General features: G+C 39.8%; 1 protein-coding gene across 4 annotated transcripts in view; it reads right to left on the bottom strand.

Annotated features, from left to right (window-relative positions):
• The window catches only part of gpbp1l1 (GC-rich promoter binding protein 1-like 1), a 78,809-nt gene that overhangs the window by 35,229 nt on the left and 21,611 nt on the right, over positions 1 to 21,969 (bottom strand). For all 4 annotated transcript variants that reach the window (XM_063064411.1, XM_063064408.1, XM_063064409.1 and 1 more), the window contains exons 2-3: positions 5,884 to 6,683; positions 2,584 to 2,703 (exon numbers count right to left, since the gene is read on the bottom strand). In XM_063064411.1, coding sequence (XP_062920481.1) covers positions 2,584 to 2,646 — 63 coding nt within the window. In that variant the 5' untranslated portion in view covers positions 2,647 to 2,703; positions 5,884 to 6,683. The remainder of the gene's footprint in view (positions 1 to 2,583; positions 2,704 to 5,883; positions 6,684 to 21,969) is intronic.

Below are 21,969 nucleotides of genomic sequence, written 5' to 3'. Positions count from 1 at the left end.
TAATTCAATGCAATGCATCCACCCTGACTTGAGGAACACCATTGAGCACATCTACACGAAATGCTATCACAGGAAAGAAGAATCCATCATCATCATGGATCCCAACCACTCAAGTTATGCTCTTCTCATTGTTGCCATCAGGAAGATGGTACAGGAGCCTCAGGACTCACACAACCAGGTTCAGGAATAGTTATTACCCCTCAATTATTAGGCTCTTGAACAAAAGGGGAAAATTTCACACATAGTCTTATGGTCAACTTCACTTGCCCCATGATTGAAATGTTCCCACAACCTAGGAACAACCAAAAGTTTCTTCAGATACATAAAGTATAAGAGAGGCAAGAGTGGATATCAGACCACTGGAAAAAGATGCTGGAGAGTTCGTAATGGGGGACAAGGAAATTGCAGGTGAACTGATTGTATTTTGCATCAGTCTTCATGGTGGAAGACACTAGCATATGGCAGAAATTCTAGATGTCAGAGGTCATGAAGTGTGAGACCCCTGAGAGAAGGTTCTTGGGAAACTGAAAGGTCTGAAGGTAAGTAGGCCACCTGGACCAGATGGTGTACACCCCCAGAGTTCTGAAAGAGGTGACTGAAGAGATTATGGAGGAATTAGTAATGATCTTTCAAGAATCACTAAATTCTGGAACGCTTCCAGAAGACTGGAAAACTGCAAGTGTCACTCCACTCTACAAGAAGGGACAGAGGCAGAAGAAAAAGAACTATAGGCCAGTTAGTCTGACCTCAGTGGTTGGGAAGAGGTTGGGAGTCGATTATTAAGGATGAGGTCTCAGGGTACTTGGGGGCATATGAAAAAATAGGTCACAGTCAGCATCGTTTCATCGGGGAAAATCTTGCCTGATAAATCTGTTGAAATTCATTGAAGAAATAACAAGCAAGATAGACAAAGGAGTATCAGTTGATGTTGTGTACTTGGATTTTCAGAAGGCCTTAGACAAGGTGCCACACGAGGCTGCTTACAACAAGCTACGAAACCATGGTATTACAGCAAAGATTCTAGTTTGGATAAAGCAGTGGCTGATTGGAAGAAGGCAAAGGGAGCCTTTTCCGGCTGGGAGCCAGTGACTAGTGGTGTTCCACAGGGGTCTGTGCTGGGACCGATTTTTTTTAAGTGATATGTCAATGATTTGGATGATGAAATTGATGGCTTTGTTACAAAGTTTGCAGACAGTATGAATATATTTGGAGGGGCAGGTAGTTTTGAGGAAGTAGAGAGGCTATAGAAGGACTGAGACAGATTAGAAGAATAGGCAAAGAAATGGCAGATGGAATTCAGTGTAGGGAAGTGCATGGTCATGAACTTTGGTAAAAGAAATGAAAGGGTTGACTGTTTTCTAAATGGAGAGAAAATACAAAAAACTGAGGTGCAAAGGGACTTGGGAGTCCTTGTGCAGGATTCCCTAAAGGTTAATTTGCAGGTTGAGTCTGTAGCAAGGAAGGCAAATGCAATGTTAGCATTTATTTCAAGAGGAATAGAATATAAAAGGATGTAATGTTGAGACTTTGTAAAACACTGCTGATGCCTCACTTTAGTATTCTGAGCAGGTTTGGGTCCCTTAACTTAGGAGGGGTGAGCTGAAACTGGACAGGGTTCAAAGGAGATTCACGAAAATTATTCCAAGATTGAATAGCTTGTCATATGAAGAGTCTCTGATAGCTCTGGGCCTATATTCGCTTAAATTCAGAAGAGGTGACCTCATTGAAACCTATCAAATGGTGAAAGGCCTTGTTAGTGTGGATGTGAAGAGAATGGGAGTCTAAGACCAGAAGACACAGCCTCAGAATAGAGGTGCGTCCTTTTAGAACAGAGATGAAGAGGGATCTCTTGAGCCAAAGAGTGGCGAATCTGTAAAGGCCAAGTCTTTATGATATTTAAGGCAGAGGCTGATAGATTCTTGATTGGTCATGGCATGACAGGATATGGGGAGGAGGCAGGAGGCTGGACTTAGAGGAAAAATGGATCACCATGAAATGGCGGAGCAGACTCGATGGGCCAAATGGCTGAGTTACCAAATTGCATTTATCCAATTAATGAATCTGGAAAAAAAGACTTCTAGAGTTAAGATCACAGCAGTAGCAGTGTCAACAGTGAAGACTGAATTGGAGGACAGGTCGACAAAGGAAGTGATAAAGCTGTGATTTGGAACAATCATGCATGATTAATTGAATGACAGGTAAACACCAACAGATTAATTGAGACAACAGCCCAACTCCATTATTTTTAATTCACAAGTATCTTTTCTCATTATTTTTAAACATTACTTACAACAATTCTGGCAAGGATTTTCCACCCCACCAACATGACCCGGATTTAAAAAATAAAACTGGGCCCGGAATGCATTGTGGAAGACAGCAGTGGCGGCAGATTAAACTGCAGCTTAGAAATGAAGGTGCAACTGAGAACAAGGACAATCCTTGCAGCATTCTAATACTGTAACTATTCGTTCTGTGGCTTCACCTGAAAATATGCTATAAGTTTTCTCAATACAATGGAACAATCTTTGACTGAACATACACTTAAAATTAAACAAATTACTACCTCAAAGTTTTGAACCAAACCTTAGCTGAAGACTGAGATGTTGAAAAATTAAGCCAAGCAGGTACAAAGTCATGCTGCGCCATTTAGGTCCAGTGTTTTCCAGTCAACGAAGTGAGGTATCAAACCTCATGGCCAGGATCCTGTACAAATGAAAAACCATAAGGAAAAAAGATGGAAAAAAAACTAAATCCTCCAACTAATAAATACATTGATTAATCCATTTTGACATCAAAAATTTATCAAAAAATATTTCTTCCTCTAAGAAGCTAAGTAATTCTTAGCTTCTAAACCATCATCCCAAGTCTTTGGCTAAAAACATTCAAAAGACATAGCAGAGAATAACACAAAAGCAACTTTGCAATAGTCTACGATAACTTAAAGAGACAACCTTTCATTTGTTACCCTTCGTGCACAACTTGAATCTGCCTCAGCAACAACCATCAACACTTCACCTGCATATTCTGCTCAAAACAGAAAATAAAGTCCAAAAGCATCGAAGATATTGGAAAATAACTGACTTGCCTGTAACTATCTCATGACATTCACTATTAAGCATAGCAGATTGTAGGTGCTTCAGCTGTACGTAAGGGAAGTTTGTGTTTTAGAGGATGTAACAAGATATATCTGAAATGCTTAATAGCAGAATCACAGAAATGCACAGGAGAGAAAGGGAGATTCCCTGTCCATGCTGACCATTGTCTATCCACGCTTTTGCCAACTGCCTGCACTACAAGTGTTCCTCAACATCTTTCTTATTCAAACATCTGTCCATAGTCATAGTCATAGTTTATTGATCCCGGGGGGAAATTGGTTTTTGTTACAGTGGCACCATAAATAATAAATAGTAATAGAACCATAATTAGTTAAATAGTAGTATGTAAATTATGCCAGTAAATTATGAAATAAGTCCAGGACCAGCCTATTGGCTCAGGGTGTCTGACCTCCAAGGGAGGAGTTGTAAAGTTTGATGGCCACAGGCAGGAACGACTTCCTATGACGCTCTGTGCTGCATCTTGGAGGAATGAGTCTCTGGCTGAATGTACTCCTGTGCCCACCCAGTACATTATGTAGTGGATGGGAGACATTGACCAAGATGGCATGCAACTTGGACAGCATCCTCTTTTCAGACACCGCCGTCTCCAAAACATCACTGGCCTTTCGAATAAGTTTGTTGATTCTGTTGGTGTCTGCCACCCTCAGCCTGCTGCCCCAGCACACAACAGCAAACATGATAGCACAGGCCACCACAGACTCGTAGAACATCCTCAGCATCGTCCGGCAGATGTTAAAGGACCTCAGTCTCCTCAGGAAGTAGAGACGGCTCTGACCCTTCTTGTAGACAGCCTCAGTGTTCTTTGACCAGTCCAGTTTATTGTCAATTCGTATCCCCAGGTATTTGTAATCCTCCACCATGTCCACACTGACCCCCTGGATGAAAACAGGGGTCACCGGTACCTTAGCTCTCCTCAGGTCTACCACCAGCTCCTTAGTCTTTTTCACATTAAGCTGCAGATAATTCTGCTCACACCATGTGACAAAGTTTCCTACAGTAGCCCTGTACTCAACCTCATCTCCCTTGCTGATACATCCAACTATGGCAGAGTCATCCGAAAACTTCTGAAGGTGACAAGACTCTGTGCAGTAGTTGAAGTCCGAGGTATAAATGGTGAAGAGAAAGGGAGACAAGACAGTCCCCTGTGGAGCTCCAGTGCTGCTGATCACTCTGTCGGACACACAGTGTTGCAAGCACACGTACTGTGGTCTTCCAGTCAGGTAATCAAGAATCCATGACACCAGGGGAGCTTCCACCTGCATCGCTGTCAGCTTCTCCCCCAGCAGAGCAGGGCGGATGGTGTTGAACGCACTGGAGAAGTCAAAAAACATGACCCTCTCCGTGCTCGCTGGCTTGTCCAGGTGGGCGTAGACACGGTTCAGCAGGTAGACGATGGCATCCTCAACTCCTAGTCAGGGCTGGTAGGCAAACTGGAGGGGATCTAAGTGTGGCTTGACCATCGGCTGGAGCAGCTCCAGAACAAGTCTTTCCAGGATCTTCATGATGTGGGAGGTCAATGCCACCGGTCTGTAGTCATTGAGGCCGCTGGGGCGCGGCGTCTTTGGCACAGGGACGAGGCAGGACGGCTTCCACAGTACAGGAACTCTCTGGAGCCTCAGGCTCAGGTTGAATACATGGTGAAGTACTCCACATAGCTGAGGGGCACAAGCTTTGAGCACCCTGGTACTGACACCATCCGGTCCTGCAGCCTTGCTTGCGTTGAGACATTTCAGCTGTCTTCTCACCTGTTCAGTCGTGAAGCTCACAGTGGTGGTTTTGTGTGGGGGAGGGGTATAGTCATAAGAGCCGGGTGGGGGACTGTGAGGAGGGGTAGGAGGGGAGAGTGGAACATGTGTTGATTGGGGTCTGACAACAGATGGCTAATGTGGGGGATGGGCAGGGGTCACAATGTCAAATCTGTCAAAGAACAAGTTAAGTTCGTTGGCCCTGTCCACACTGCCCTCAGCTCCTCTGTTGCTCGTTTGCCGGAACCCAGTGAAAACCCAAATGCCTTTTAAACAATGTAATTGTACTGGGCTTCACAACTTCCCCAGCAGTTCATTGCAGGTATTTCCCATTTATGTATCTGATTGCTTAAATTTCTTCCCCTCACCAAAAACCTGTACCTCCTAGTTCCAGATTCCCCTGTCCTAGTGCAATTGCCAAATCCAATACAAGCCACGAAAATGTTTTAGGTAATGAAAAACAAACGTTTCTATCTTTCACTGCAACTCTCTTACTTCAGTTCCCACAATTTTACATAGATAGCAGGAAGCAGGGGTGGAGAAAGGGGTAAGATTTTTTTCTTGGGATATTTATTCATGATCTTCGACTGTTAGAAGATAACTTCTTGGTGAGATCATTGCTCCAAGTGATTCCTATCATTAAGACCTTCTGTTCCTAAAAATTACTAGAGAAAGCTACTGCACTGAAATATGAAGAACTGCAAGAAAATAACCACCTTTCAACCGTACTCCCTCATTCAACAATTTAAAAAGCTTAAATCCAAACTAATCAAAAGCAAGCAGGTTTGATGCAGAAATAATAAGCGGTATTTCAATCTTCTCAAACAGCACATGAGCAAAGATATTCTTCTGGAGACAGGAACGTCATTAGGTCTCTTATGTTATCCAAAAAAAATAGAAATTTACAGATTAGAAACACAGTTGTACATCAGAAAACAAGTACATTATTTGAAAACTGAAAAGTGAACTCACTCTCTGAATTTATACCTAAATTAATACAAGATCATGAAGCAACACCTTACCTCCAAGCAGAGCTCTTTGGGCCCTCAGCTTTGATTTTCCGGCACTGAAGTTTCTTCTGCTCACCAAGACAGACTGATAAATGCTGGCAAGAGTGATTTGGTCACTCAGGACCAGAAGCAGCACTCTGTGCTCGCCTGCACCTCAATCCAACCCTCAGCTGTTCATTTTACTTTCTGCTTTTTCCAAGTGTTAGAAATAAACCTAGAGTTTACCCAGCTAATTTATTTTTAAACTGAGAGGAGGAAGAACTTTGCTCACCTCATTAATGTTTTCAATGAAATGACACAGAGAGGGAAAACAAATTACATTACAAAAAAGGATAATTTTACTGTCTGCTTAAGACTTGATTACAACATAATTAGAACTAGAAAAGCAGTGTGTCTATATATTGGAATTTGTAAATGCAATAAATGTTCACATTTACAAATTTGGTCTGACCATTTGTTTGAATCTTCTCATTTCCATTTTTATAGGTGACTCTTAGAAACTGTGGTTCAAAAAGTTTTTATCCTAAAAGTTGACAATCAACATAACAATAATTCTAAACCTAACCTTTACACAGTACATCCAAAAATATTCAACAAAACAAAATTTTTAAATGTTTCTCCCTCCTTCAAATACTTTGTTAATTGAAAGTCAATTGTCCAATTAGCTTTCACTTTTTATAGTTCAGAGCTGATTGTAGTAAAACTGGCAAGCTGAGTTAATATTCTTATTTCTTTTCATCCTCTGCAGCCAAACCGAAAAAAAATGCTTTTCCTTGCTCTTTCAGAATAATCCTGGCGTTTCCAGTAATAACCTGTATTAAAGAAAAACAAAAAGATATCTAAGGTGGAGAATCGCAGTTCTGAAAAAATACAATGAAACTTCAATAACAATTTTCCATACTCATCACTAACAAGTTAACCAGCACAAGCAATTGAATGAAGTATGGTGACCATTTTCAGTCAAGATCTTTCTGGTCAATATTTGTTTTACCACACCCCCACCCCCACTGGAAATAAACTGGAACCCTCTGCAATGGATAACAAATCTTAAAATGAAGACAATATTCAGGAGGAGGAATTGAGAATCCAGATTACTGCAAAAACGCATAATGTAATGCTGAATGATAATTTGGATAATGGTCATTTACATTTGAATACCTTTTTCTTTGATGTAATACCCGTCTGAGATACAGACAATAGTAGTTTAGGAACAACTAGAATTCATCACAAAGGAATTTAAATATCTGCATATATAACCATTTCTACATGTTACACTAACTGATACAAGCAGTGCATACTTAAAAAAAAGATAAGATGAAAGCTGATCTTGCCTTTCAGCACACAGTTGCTTAAAGAGAAGCTCTCAATCATCACCTTCATTAAAAACAGACACATTTCCTTCCGTATGTTTGGGGAACCTCACCATCCGTGACATGCTCTCCTTGTTGCTATCATCAGGGAGGTGGTACAGGAGCCAGACCACACATAACATAATTGGACACTATCCTGTTATTCCTTTTTTTCTGTTATGTATTTTGTAATTTACAATAATTGTCTTTGCATTGTACTGGTGCCACAAAATAAATTTCATGTCATAAGACAGTGATTAAAACCTAATTCTGAAAAAAATAACCCTTCCAAACAAAACCTGAAAAGGTGGTTATTATTCAATTTATTCAACACTATTTCCAGTTTATACCCAATGGAGCTCCAAATTGCACATTAGTATCTCCTCCACTTTTCAGGTAACAAAAACTGCCACCACAATTGCCCCGTATTTAGAGAAAATAAACTGACCACCTAGCACTCAGCTGTAGATTTTAAGAGTGGCTCACCTTGCCACTTGAACAACACTCCTCTCATCTCAGCAGTGAAAATTAACACCATAACAACATCTTTCAAAAGCATTTACTCATAAACCTTGCAGATTAAAATGGGAAAAGAAACCCTGACAGGCCTTCCAATGAATCGCTATCTGGCATTGGGAAAGGGGTGGGGGGGCGGGGGGGCTACTGCTCAGGACCGAAAGAAGCTGTAAAGCTGAAAACCGAAAACTGCTCAGCAGATTATCGGCACCCAATTGCCCACCATTGAGAACATCTACCATAAACACTGCCTGGGCAGGGCGAAAAGCATTATCAAGGATGCATCTCACCCTACCGTGGACTTTTTACTCTCCTCCCATCCGGTAGGCGCTACAGGAGCCTCTACTCCCGCACCAGCAGGCACAGGAAGAGCTTCTTCCCTGAGGCTGTGACACTGATGAATCTCACATCACAGCACTAAGCAGTATTGCACCCATATTGTACTGTCTCAGTACTTTTATATTTGTGTGCTGCAGCACTTACTTTTTATTCGCAGTATTTTGTAAATAACACTGTTCTTTGCATTTCTGGTCAGATGCTAACTGCATTTCAATGGCTTTGTATCTGTACTTGGCACAATGACAATAAAGTTGAATCTAATCTAATCTAAAGAGTTATACACTTAGTCGGCTCTGTCTTGGGTATTAGCCTACAAAGTACCCAGGTCATCTTCAAGGAGCAGTGTCTCAGACTGGCTGGTGGCGCAGTGAGATCAGCACCGGACTCCAGAGCAAAGGTTCCGGAGTTCGAATCCAGGTTGGGCCACCCTCAAGCATGCTTTCCATCTGTGTCGAGCTAGCCACTCGGCCTTGTAAAAATTACAAGGGTCAAGTCAGGAACGTTCATATCATGACCCGGTTAATCCTGACACCACGTGCCAGACAAGAATGGCTGAATGTCTGGTACGACACACTTAAAAAAAAGTATCTCAGAAAGGTAGCATCCATTATTAAGGACCCCCAGCACCCAGGGCATGCCCTTTTCTCGCTGTTACCATCAGGTAGGAGGTACAGAAGCCTGAAGGTGCACACTCAGCAATTCAGGAACAGCTTCTTCTCCTCTGCTACCCGATTCCTAAATGGACATTGAACCTGTGAACACTACCTCATTTTTTAAATACATATTATTTCTGTTTTTGCATGATTTTTAATCTAGTCCATATATACATATAACTGTAATTGATTTATTTATTATTTACTATGTTTTCTTCTTCTATAATATGTATTGCATTGAACTGCTGTTGCCAAGTTAACTAATTTCACAACACATGCCGGTGATAATAAACCTGATTCTGATGAAGATAACTGTCAAAAACAATGTTTCTGAAAAAGGCAAAGTTTCAAAAACGTTCAGAAACAATTCAAAATAAATGACTCCTTAAAACAAAATACAACTTAAACCCTTTAAACTATATTAAACTTCCTTTTTTAAGTTAACCAAAACTAAGAAAACCCTTCACATCTACTGGTGGCCATTTGACTAATATATTCTTTCGCTCGGTTAAACCTGGCATAAATTATTTACGTAGTGGATACATACTGCAATTTGAGGTATTGCTATTATCAGAAGTACAGCAAAGACAAAGCTATTTTTGCAAACAGCTATCAGAAAGTTCAGAGCTTACATGTTTATGCACAAATGCATTCAAATCCTAAAACTGCTGAAGTTCAGAATCAGAATCTGGTTTATCACCATGCACATATGGTATGAAATCTGTTGCTTTCCAGCAGCAATACAGTACAAGACAAAAATTACTGCAAGTTCCAAAAATAAATAACAGTTCAAAACACAAATAAAAGGATAGTATGCATGGACTGTCCAGAAGTCTGATGACATAGCTGAAGAAACTTTGTTTTAAATCGCAGGGAGTGTCTCTTCAGGCTCCTGGACCTCCTCCCATGGTAGTACCGTGAAGAGGGCATGTCCAGGATGGTAAGGGTCGTTAATTTTGGATGCCACCTTTTTGATGCACTGCCTCTTTAGATGTCCTCAATGGAAGGGAGGGCTGTGCCTGTGATGAAGCTAGCCAAGTCTACAATCCTCTGCAGCCTTTTGCAATCCACCAAACCAGGAAGAATGCTCTCCACTGTGATGCTACCAGGAAGAATGCTCTCCACTGTACATCTATATAACTTTCCAAGAGTCTTTGGTAATACCTAAATCTCCTCAAATTCTGTATGAAATAGAATCACTGGCATGCCTTCTTCCTGAATACATCAATGTATTGGGCCCTGGATAGATCCTTTGAGATGTTGACACCCAGAAAGTTGAAGCAGCTCATCCTTTCCGATGCTGATCTCTCAATATGGAGTAATGAGTAATGTCCCGAATGCTGCTTCAGCAAAGAGAGACACAGACACCCCCCCCCACCTTGAAAACTCAGCAGGTCAAGCAGCACCTATGGAAGTCATTGAACAGGTCGCTGTTTCAGGCTGAGGCCTTTATTCAGAACTTTAAAAATAGGGGGAAGATGCCAGAAGGTGGGGGGGGGGTGGAGGAGGAAGAGGTTAGCTTGAAGGTGATAGGTGAAGCCAGGTGGGTGGTTAAAGAAAAGGTGACAGAGGAAGAAATCTGATACAAGAGGACAGTGGACCATGGGAGAAAGGGAAGAAGAAGGGACATCAAGGGGAAGTGATAGGCAGGTGAGAAGAGGTACGAGACCAGAGTAGAGAATAGAAGAAGAGGGAAGGGGAGGGAACTTTTTTTTTGATCCGGAAAGAGAACTCAATGTTCATACCATCAGGTTGGAGGCTACACAGATGGAATAGGAGGTGTTACCCCTCCACCCTGTGAGTGACCTCATCATGACATAAGAGGTGCCCACAGACCAACATGTCGGAATGGGAATAGGAATTAAAATGGTTGGCCAGTGGGAAATTCTGCTTTTGGTAGATGAAGTGGAGGTGCTCAAAAAAGTGGACTTCTAATTTATGACGGGTCTTTCCAAAGTGGAGGACGACAAAATTGACAACATCTCCTATTCCATCTGGTTAGCCTCCAACCTGACAGCATAAACATCGATTTCTCCTTATGGTGATAACGAGAAACTGTTTCCCCCTTCCCTCTGCTTCTATTCCCCACTCTGGCATATTTTTATTCTCACTTGTCTATTAGCTCCCCTGGGTCCCCTCCTCCTTCCCTTTGTCCTTTGGTCTACTCTCCTCTCTTATCAGATTCCTTCCACTCCAGCCCTTTACCTTTCCCATTCACCTGGCTTCACCTATCACCTTCTAGCTGTGCTCCTCCCCCTCCCCCCATCTTTTTACTCTGGTGTCTTCTCATTTCCTCTTCAGTCCTGAAGAAGGGCCTTAATGTCGACTATTTATAAATTTCCACAGATGCTGTCTGACCTGCTGAGTTCCTCCAGCGTTTTGTGCGTTGCTTTGGATTTCCAGCATCCAAACATGCAACATAAAAATTAACAGTATTTTTTTAAAAATTAATCTACAAAAGGACAGCATTTATTTCCCACCTTCATTGCCCTCCTGCTGACTGATCTGATAAGCCATTAGAAAGGGCAATTAACCAACAATGACACTGCTGTGAATCTATATCAATTTACTACACCAGGCTGAGGCTCTCTGATCTCATAATGAAAGGAAAAAGCAGTGAACCAGATGAAGTAGCTTTATGGAAAACTTGAGAGACCAGCTTTTCAATTCCAGAGTTTATTTAATTAACTGAATGCAAAATCTTTAGTTATTCATACTTATTTAACAATTGCATCCAGTTACTTCAATTGGTTCAGTATTTAAATAGAATATTGTCCATCTCTGAGCTGTAGCCAATAATCTAAACAGTACATTCTATTCAAATCTTGTTAAGTTATGCTAAAAAAAAGCTATTTCTTTTTATTATGGTAGCATTGTGCATTCCATGACATGAAACAATTTGTCATGGAATGAATGCACTATGTCAGAGCAGCCCGAACAAATGACTGCTGTGGATCATATGGACTTCATCAGTCGCACCATACACTGCATGGCAACATATCCTCAAAATGATCTGTAGCAGTCTGACAACACGTTATAACCAATGATTCAGAAGTTTATTAAAATCTCTTGAAAATGTATTAAAATATCCTGAGCTATTTTGTATTTATAAGATAAGATTTTCTATGCCCACACTTCCAGACTGAAAAATAGCATTTTCCCCAGAGCTATAATTGCTCTGAACCAATCGATCAAGCATCATCCATAAATTTGTTACATTACTACTTTAATACTGGTTTTATGACTATCATGCATCTGAGTTGCGCTTTTGTACTGCTGGATATTGCTTGTACTGACTGGTTACTTGATTTTATTTATTGTTTATTTATAGCATTGAGTATGAGAGTTGCAAACTTATTTTCGCTGTATTGGTGCATGACAAATTGTACTATGCAATGACAATAAAGATATTTCATTTCATTATTTTCATCATTTTAGTACCATTTTGCCCACTTGTGTGTAAAGTCAAGGATAATTTAAAATGCAAAATCCTGACACTCTCTGGACTAAAACTTACTATGTTCACAAAGTTATGCGAATTGAATTGATTATTTACATCCTTCATATACATGAGTAAAAATCTATTATGTTACACTGTTTAAATGTGCAATGTACAATTTATAGTAATTTATAATAAATAATATGTACAACAGGACAGTCAATATGGCACAGAAATACAACTGTATCTATATGAATTAATCAGTCTGAAGGCCTAGTGGAAGAAGCTGCCCTGAAGCCTGTTGGTCCTGGCTTTTATGCTGCGGTACCATTTCCCGGATGGTAGCAGCTGGAATAGTTTGCAGTTGGGGTGACTCAAGTCCCCAATGATCTTTCAGGCCCCTTTTATGCACCTATCTCTATAAATGTCCTGAATAGTGGGAAGTTCATGTCTACAGATGCACTGGGCTGTCCGCACCACTTCTCTGCAAAGTACTGGGATTGAGGGAAGTACAGTTCCCATTGCAGGCAGTGATGCAGTCAGTCAGGATGCTCTCAAATGTTCCCCTGTAGAAAGTTCTTAGGATATGGGGGCCCATACCAAACTTTGTTAACCGCCTCAGGTGAAAGAGGTGCTGTTGTGCATTTTTCATCACACAGCTGGTATGTACAGACCACATGAGATTCTCAGTGATGTGTATGCTGAGGAATTTAACACAAGGCATTGCAAAAAAATGAACTTTTTTTTTTAAAGAGATAGGACTCATGACCAAATCTTAAAGTGATGGAGAAATAAAACTGACAAGCTACAGTACCGTGGAAAAGTCTTAGGCACATTTATATGGCTAGGGTGCCCCAGACTTTTGCATAGTACTGTATTTGTCAATGTGAAGCAAAAAATAAGTTTGTAAATCCGGCAGGAGCAAAGGATGTTGGGAATGACAAAGGTGGAGGGCTGCAGGAGGGGGTGTGAGACAGCTGGCAGAGTGCCAGGGGTAGGGAGGTGGTGCAGGTAAAGACGCATCTTGCCCTGAGACACTAAGCAAGGTCATTTGATTCCAAACAATTGGTTAATTGATCATTACAGAATGTCTCTCTGGTACTTCCTGCTCCTTATCCTCTCCCTTCCCCTTTTCTCAACTATGATTCCCCTCTCCCTGCCCCCATCCCACTCTCAGTCCACAACAGAGACCAAAATCAGAATCAGGTTTATCACTCACATATTCCATGAAAATTGTTTTTTTTTGTAGCAGTAGTAGAGTGCAATACATAAAATTACAACAGTACTGTGCAAATGTCCTAGGCATATGTATGTCCCTAAGAATTTTGCACAGTATTGTACTTCTGTGGCTAAAAGTCTAATCAAGCTTATTAGAAATAGCATGGAGCATAAAATTAATATTAAAATAAACAATGATCCAATATTTTAAAATGGCTCAAAATGCAACTGAACAAATAAAATCACTATTTTCCTAATTTGCGGTATCGAACTTCATGAAATTCATTATAAACTTCCAGCTTGTCCAAGAACAGAGCCAGACAGGAAATACAAATCTGGACCACTTGCCCATGTTAAATGCTTTGCAGTTTTGCAGGCAGAATGTAAATATTAAAATAGATCCACTACAAACAAAACACAATTCTCAAAGTTGTCCTAGGAACCAAGTCAGCAATTCAAAGAAGACGGAAGATAAAGACAACAGCATATACAAGGACACAAACTGATGGTCAATAAAGAATAGTATCTGGGATTCACATAGAATCCATTTCTTCTCTCTTTCATCAGCAACACATTCCATAAGGTCATCAGTTCACCCAAAAACAGTAATGTCATTTCCTATTGGTCAACCTCTCTACTACCTCAAATGGATCAGCTGTTTAGCAAATACAATAGATTCTGGTTAATTGGGCCATCAGCTAATCGGGAAAGCCGCTGACTTGGGACAAATCTAAAGAACAAGAACAAATTAAGAAAATAGCTGTTGATTCTCATTTATTTGGGACATTATGCCACCTAATTGAAGATTTGGAGGATGCTGTCATCAAAACCACTGTGTGAAAGCAGTCCACTATCTGCATTAGGTGTCTGCACTGATTTTGTTTATTTAGTTATTCAAAAGAACACATTAGTACACACTGAATGAACTCTTCTGTCGATAACTATTCAGAACTAACACAATTTTCTAGTATTGTAGTAGTTTTGGTAGTGCATTTGGAAGTTCAAGTAAATACATAAAGTAGAAGACCTAATAATGCTCAACATTGTGAAAACAGAATACTAAACAACATACTAAATTTAGTGACAATGGATTTGGTGAGTATGCCTCCTTAGAATTTTCCATGGTACAATTTTTTTCCAGATTTTCCCTTGAGCAATAACATTAGTAGGTTTATCCCTCCCCCACCAAAACCACAGAATTATTTCCACTTTATCAGAAAAATTCCCTTGGTTCCACCCATTGCCCTTCTCCGCACTCTCTGCTATCAAAACTATTACATTTTTCTCTAACAACAAACTGCTGGTGAAACTCAGAGGGTTTCAGCATATGCGGAAGTAAGGGGATGGATGGTCAATGTTTCAAGTCGAAATCCTACATCGAATTTTGACCCAGAACATCAATCAGACCTTTGCCTCCATAGACACTGCTAGACAACTGAGTTACACCAGCATGTTAATTTTTGCTCCAGATTACTGCAGCTGCATCCTCTTGTGCCTCCATTTCTCTGTCAGTTCTGATGAAGGGTCCCAGACCTGCAACGTTAACTGTTTCTCTTTCCAAGAATGCGACATGACCTATTCAGTTTTTCCAGTTATTTCTCTTTTTAATACAGATTTCCAGCATTTTGCTGTTCATGTTCCTGTATAACCAAATTATTTATTCCCCCTTTAAGCTTATGTAAATTATGGGTCTCCTCCATTATCAAGTTCAGATTCAAACTGGCAATTGGCAAACTTGTACTTTGTGATGTTTTTCGAGCAAAGAACACTGTTTCTAATCCCTTTTTTTGTTGTTTTACTCTTAATCATGAAACAATACCACCCAGCAAAAGGAAATTATTGGCTACCAGCCAATCACATCTCATAATGTCTCAGACTTCCACACTTGTAGGCAAGTTCAATGACATGAAGATCACTTGCCAGTACATCACCTGCCACTATCATTTCCAATGCTAGACTCACCAGTGAGTCAACAATGAAGCAGCGACTTGGTGAAGAGGCACACAATTTACTTATTCCCAATTCTCAGCTTTATTTGGGGGGGGCGGGGGTTGATAGTATATGAACACTCTCTATTAATTTGCTTGTGAAGAAAGTGCAGGTAAATGTTTTAAATACTTCACTGTTGCTAATTATTAAGTACTATTTACATTTAAATAATTTTTATAAATTATGTAAATTTATTTATTTCAAATGTTGCTGCAGAAAATCTGACATTTCTGTCACCTCTATCACGTCCATTAGAAACATTACAAACACTTAAAACTATCTGAAAGTTTTGAGAGCCAGTGAGCAACAGAAATATGCTAGGATCTTTCAAGTGCAGATCCTCATGTCCAATGTGGGAAGTAGCTCCAAATCACCAGGGTGGGGGGGGGGCGGAGAATGTCATCTGGAAACTGTCAGCAGACAGTATTGAGTGTGCATATTGATCAGCATCTAAGGTAAAGTTCTGATACTTACAAGTTTTAGAAAAAATAATTATTTATTTGAATCCTATATTTTGAATTATTTGCTTTGCCATGCCAACACACACCTGTCCATTCTACCAGCTTACCTGCATCTCATGAAGTAATATTTCTCTTTAACAGCTTGCAAAGTACACACTTGTCCTAAATTTCAAAATTGTGGTCCTTTTAACATATATAAATCACCTGTGTTTTAGCAATTCAAGTCAGCTGTCCATCACTGATTTCATCATTTTCTCAATTATTGATGCAAGATAAAACTACTCGGTTTAGTCATGTCACTATGAAGTGTATGCTATGTAACTGAGCATTATTTAAGACATCAAGCACAAAAAAAATTGGCAAATGGTGCTTTCAGTTGACATGTTTTTAAAAAGGCAAAAGTATTTTGTAATAACTCATTTGTACAAAGTGAAGTTAAACAGCACAGATCCATGTACAACACATGAAAAAGTTACCAAATCGTGCTCTATGGATAGAATTTAGGAGAATCACAGGGGACAAAGAAATCCCATGCATTTAAAAACAGTACAGCAAAACATCAGTGCATTGGTTAAAAAAAAGCTAAGGTTCTTTTGTACATGCTGACTAATGAGATGCTCCCACTCACCTCATGCCCCACTGTATGATATACTGCCCTCATTCATCTACATCATGCAGCGAGGGCCAACAACACACCCACAGAATCACTGATCTAACTGACATTGGGCAGCAAGGGGGTCAGGTGGAAAGTGAGGGCTAAAAATGCAGATGTGGATAAAAATCTAAAAATTTGAGATATTCCAGGGGATTTCAGAAGTTCTGGGCTGCAAACTCTGAGTAGCACAGCTGCACGGATTTTGAGTGCACTTGAGCAGGGCTAATCAGCAATCAGGGTGCAGCAGTATAGCTTGGAAGGCCTCACTCCTTGACTCAAGTATGCAGACAAATGGAGAAGACAATCAGGGAGCAAGAAAATGACAGAAAAAGGCCTAAATGAGGTAAGGGAAGGAGGGAGGGAACTGGGGGAAGAAGGTTAGAGATATGGAGACTCAAAAGAAAGAGCCGGTAAAGGTAGGAAAGGATCGACATGTGGGAATGTACTAAGGGAGAGTTGGAAAAGGATTATAGAAGTGCTTATGGTCAGAGGGCACCTATGTGTTCATAGAAGATCTAAAAGTCCATGTTTGTGTGTGTACAAAGTCTTATTTCCAGTTTGACTGAGATTTCCCAGCCTTAAGTCATGTGAATGGCCTCTCATTTCCATTCTCACAAATAAGATCCTGCAATGAATCCGAGACTTCATTGATTTCAACGGGAATTTCAAGGCAAAATTTTTGAAAACAAATTACTTAACTAAAATTTTTCTGTACGACCTGAATGGTATATTTTGTTTCTGCCAAATATTTATTTAATTATTTATTTTAACTTCAGGTTATAACTTACACGACATATCAGAAAAACTGTTAAAAGTCAATAAGAGCTTTGGGATGTCGCAAAGCCTTGGCCTGAGTTTTGCCGTCTGACAAAAGGAAATTTCAAGACAAGGGCTTTATCAACTTTTATATTCTGCTCAGACCACACATGGTGGCATGTTGAAGGCTGGTAATATGGAGCTTCTGCATCAACACATGGTATATGAGTTAGTACAGGCATTTCCAGGCAGGCACATCAGGCCAGTAATCCCCTAGAAACTTGGAAGTTTTGTCTTTTGCCAATTTTCATTTAAAAATATATTTTCCCCTTGAAATATCAGATTACAGAACATAGCTGCAAAATTAGAAGTTTATTTTCTTTCTCTTTCAAAATAATAACATTCTCAAGACAACACACACAAAATGCTGGAGGAACGCAGCAGGCCAGACAGCATCTATGGAAAAGAGTAGATGACGTTTCAGGCCAAGGCCCTTTGTTAGGACTGGAGAAAAAAAGCTGAGGAGTCAAGAGTAAGAAGGTGGTGGGAGGGGAGGAAGAAACACAAGGTGAAATGTGAAACCAGGAGGTGGGGGTGATATAAAAAGTTGATTGGTGAGAGTTACAAAGCTGGAGAAGGGAGAGATCTAATACCTACACTCCATCCTTCAGAAAAAGTGGGAACTCCAGTCGCCAACCATTTTAATTCCACTTCCCATTCCCATTGCAATATGTCAATCCGTGGCCTCCTCTACTGCCACAATGAGGCCACACACAGGTTCAAGGAACACAACCTTATATTCTGTCTGGGTAGCCTCCAACCTGATCGCATGAACATCGATTTCTCAAACTTCTGGTAATTTCCCACCCCCCCCCCGACTTTACCATTCCCCATCCCCTTTTCCCTCTCTTACCTTATCTCCTCACCTCCCCATCGCTTTCATCTGGTTCTCCTTCCCCTTTTCTTTCCTCAATAGCCATCTGTCCTCTTCTATTAGATTCCCCCTTCTCCAGCCCTGCATCTCTTTCACTAATTAATTTCCCAGCTCTTTACTTCACAACCACCACCACCCCACCCCGCACTGGTTTCACCTATCACCTTGTGTTTTCCCTCCCCTCCCTCCACCTTTTAAATCGACTCCTCATCTTCTTTTCTCCAGTCCTGCTGAAGTGTCTCTGCCGGAAATGTCAACTGTATTCTTTTCCATAGAGGCTGCCTGGCCTGCTGAGTTCGTCCAGCATTTTATGTGTGTTGCTTGGATTTCCGGCATCTGCAAATTTTCTCTTGTTTTAAAGACATTTGCATAAATATATGGAGAGGAAAAATTTAGAGTAGGGGCTCCCAACCTTTTTTATGCCAATGACCAATACCATTAAGCAAGCCACACGTGAACTACAGGTTGGGAGGGATATTGCCATGGTTGGAATGGATGATTGGGCCGAAGAGATTGCTTCCAGGTTGTATGACTCTTATTCCCATATAAATGTCCATGCTCAAGTCAAGAAAAAGTTGTTTGCCTGGTCTTTATGAATAAGCTAAAATAAGAAATTATCTTTAAGAAAAACTGATAGTTACATCTACATAGTAGAGCCTCAAGTCTTCGATTATGAATGACAGACAATGACTAACCTGTATGATATCTGAAACATCATACAAAAATACCCCAAAATTCCTGCACGTACATCATCTCCTGCTACACAGAAATCCCCAAAAAAGAAAATAAAACCTATAAAGGAATTAAAATTGTATAAAGTTGTAGATTATTCAAACAGGTCCAAAATTAACAGCTGCTTGGGTGAAAAATGCAAGATCACAAATAACATCCATTTATTAAAGGAAAAGTATCTGATTACCAAAACCAAAGCTCTTTAGAATCAATAAATTTGAAGATAGTGAAGATCCACATTTTGTGATTAATGGGGAAAGGATAACATTTGTAAATAATGTCTGTGCTGTGGCCATGCACACTTCAGCAATTAGTTGGTCATCTGGTACCTATGATAGGCTGGCTTATCATACCATGCCTCCTCAGCAAGATCAGCTAAAATGTTGATAAGCTGCCTACAGTGTTTTATAAAGCACTGAAGAAAAACTAGGCCAAAGAAATTTGACCACGATATGAATTAGTGTTATAAGATATACTTTTAAAAAACCTTTTGTCTATTAATGAGGGAACTGTACTGCACACTTTTTTTAGTCCAGCTCAGCACACCATGAAAAACTCATTTTGACTTCATGCAGCAAGATCTAACATTTGCAAGGATTATTTCAATAAGACCAGGTTTTAAATATTTTAATGTTCACATCAGTTCAATTAATTTGCCTCAAAACCAAAGGAAATGACTGCAAAATAGCAGACCATGAAGAATGACATTGTCAGCATCTTTGAGATTCTCTTTAAATAAAAAACTACACGTTGAAATGTCTATACTTCCCGTTAGGATTTTGTGAAGTAAATTTATTAGCAATCTTTAAGTTTATAGAATTTAACTATCAATGGCTGCATGATTGGCTGAGACAAAAATCAGAGCATTGTAGTAAATTCCTGTTTTCAGATTGGAGGGTAAATCTCAGTGGTCAAAATGAGTGGTCACATTAGAATCACCGCACAAGTTCATGTTAGCAGATGACAAATTTTGTAACCATAATCAGCAATAGTGCAGCAGGAACACTTGCAAACTACAGCAAACAATTTAATGCTAGAGGGTTAAAATTAGGAATAAAAGAGGGAAATAAACAGATGAAACAAAACAATTTTTAAAAGTTGCAGGAACATTGATTAACATCTTCCAATTTTATGAGGTGGCAAAACAAGTTAAACTGATTTAAAAAATGAAATATGATCTGTGGCTTTTGAAAGATAAATAATTTACATAAGCAGATATATTTTTGTTATTCTTTTGGTGTCTAGAGTTCAATCTGGACACTGATTAAAGGAAAGATATTCATACCCTGCAGAGGGAGCAGAAGATATTTACCAAATTTATTCAGCCATAAAGAACTTCATTTTTGTGGAGAGACTGGACGACAGAGATTGTTCTTCTTGAAGTAGTTAAAAGACTATGGGGAGACTTAAGAGATATTCAACTTTATGCACAGTATGAATAAAGTTGCGACTGAATAATTCCTAAATTTGCCAAGACGGTCAGTAATCAAACTGGAAAATCTAGGGGAAAGTCAAAGTATTTTTATTAGCATTAAATTGTCAGTCTGTAATAAACAGAAAACAGATTCCATGTTAATATACACAAAATAGAAGAGAACAGAACACATACGAATGAAATAAAACTGAAATGTAACAAATAACGGGCAGCACAATGGGTCCAAATGGATAGTTGTTTCAATGGGTTGGCAGAGATATGGAGCAAATATCCTTTCTCCATGCTATACAATCCAATGTGCCACAATTTTATAATATAATTAATATCATTTTTAAATTGAGAACCAGTCTGACTACCTTGATTGCTTCAATATTCAGTATGCAAGTCACAACAATCCATCCAAAGGGCTCTTGACTCTCAAGAAAAATAGCTGACTTCTAGATATAGTTGGTCAAACAAGGTTACTTGTGGGTAAATGAAATTTCACTTTATTTTGCCCTGTAACATCTCTTCCAGTTTGTACTGATACATACACACACACACACACACACACACACACACACACACTCACTCAGTGGAATCTAGGTAGTTAGTCCATTTGGAACAACTCTTACAGAACAAAAACAAATTGAGAATAGCCAGGATTCCTTCTGTTTATTTTGGGACTCTATGCCACTTTATAGCACCATTTGTATGTGTTTGTCTTCAAAAAGCAGTGATTTTTGTCACTGATTGTTGTTGAGAAATAAGCAGCAAGACAATTTAGAATTGTTTTGCTGACTGCAGTTTCAAGCATTCAGGATTGAAGACACCCAAAATGGCCAAGAGTGAAAATGGAACAATTTCACTATTTCAACAAGCGAGGAACTACAATGAATTTGAAGGTACTGACAATCATATTGAATGTTACAATGAAAATGAAGATTTGGTGAATGCAATCATAGAAAGCATTGTGTGAAGGCAATCCACTATCTGTGTTAGGTGTCTGCACTAATTTTGTTCATTTACAGTCAAGCAAAAGAACACAGCGGCATGTTGGTTGTCCATTGTATCCAACAATGACAGTGAAACCTGTGCCCAAGAGTTTTTAAAGTGGAAAAGCCATTGTACTGGGAAAATTCCACTCTCCCAACTTTGCAAGTCCAGGTCCAGTAGTACAAGTTGTCATCTCAAACTGGGGTCTTCCTTGGTTGCAGTGGATAACCACTACTTCTTGTGTGCCTTTCCATGCTCTTCAGTCTCCATGAGGCATTGCAGAACTGCATTCTTGGCCATTTGATCTCACTGTTGATCTTATCCATCAAGTCCATCAGAGCTGACTTCACATGCGAGAGCAGGCATGTCCCTATTTCACCTGGGTATCCACTGTCGCATGCAAACAGCTACTTGAAACCACAGGTGAAAGCTGAGTGTCTCCAAAGGTGAGTGAGCTACCCCAGAATGGACATGACAAGCCCCATCACCAGCACGCTGACCCTCCTTGGACACCCCATTCACGTCAGTGAATTCCTCCAACAATATCTCTGAAGGAACTAATGTACAATTTTATCGCACCATAATAGCATTGGCAGTATTAAAATTTACTGTGTATTTCATTTAAGTACATAATTTGCAACTCAATT

The sequence above is a fragment of the Mobula hypostoma genome, chromosome 12 (assembly GCF_963921235.1).
Source record: "Mobula hypostoma chromosome 12, sMobHyp1.1, whole genome shotgun sequence".
NCBI lineage: Eukaryota > Metazoa > Chordata > Chondrichthyes > Myliobatiformes > Myliobatidae > Mobula > Mobula hypostoma.
Note: the sequence above shows the minus strand (reverse complement) of the source record. Positions and strands in the feature narration are given on the sequence as shown.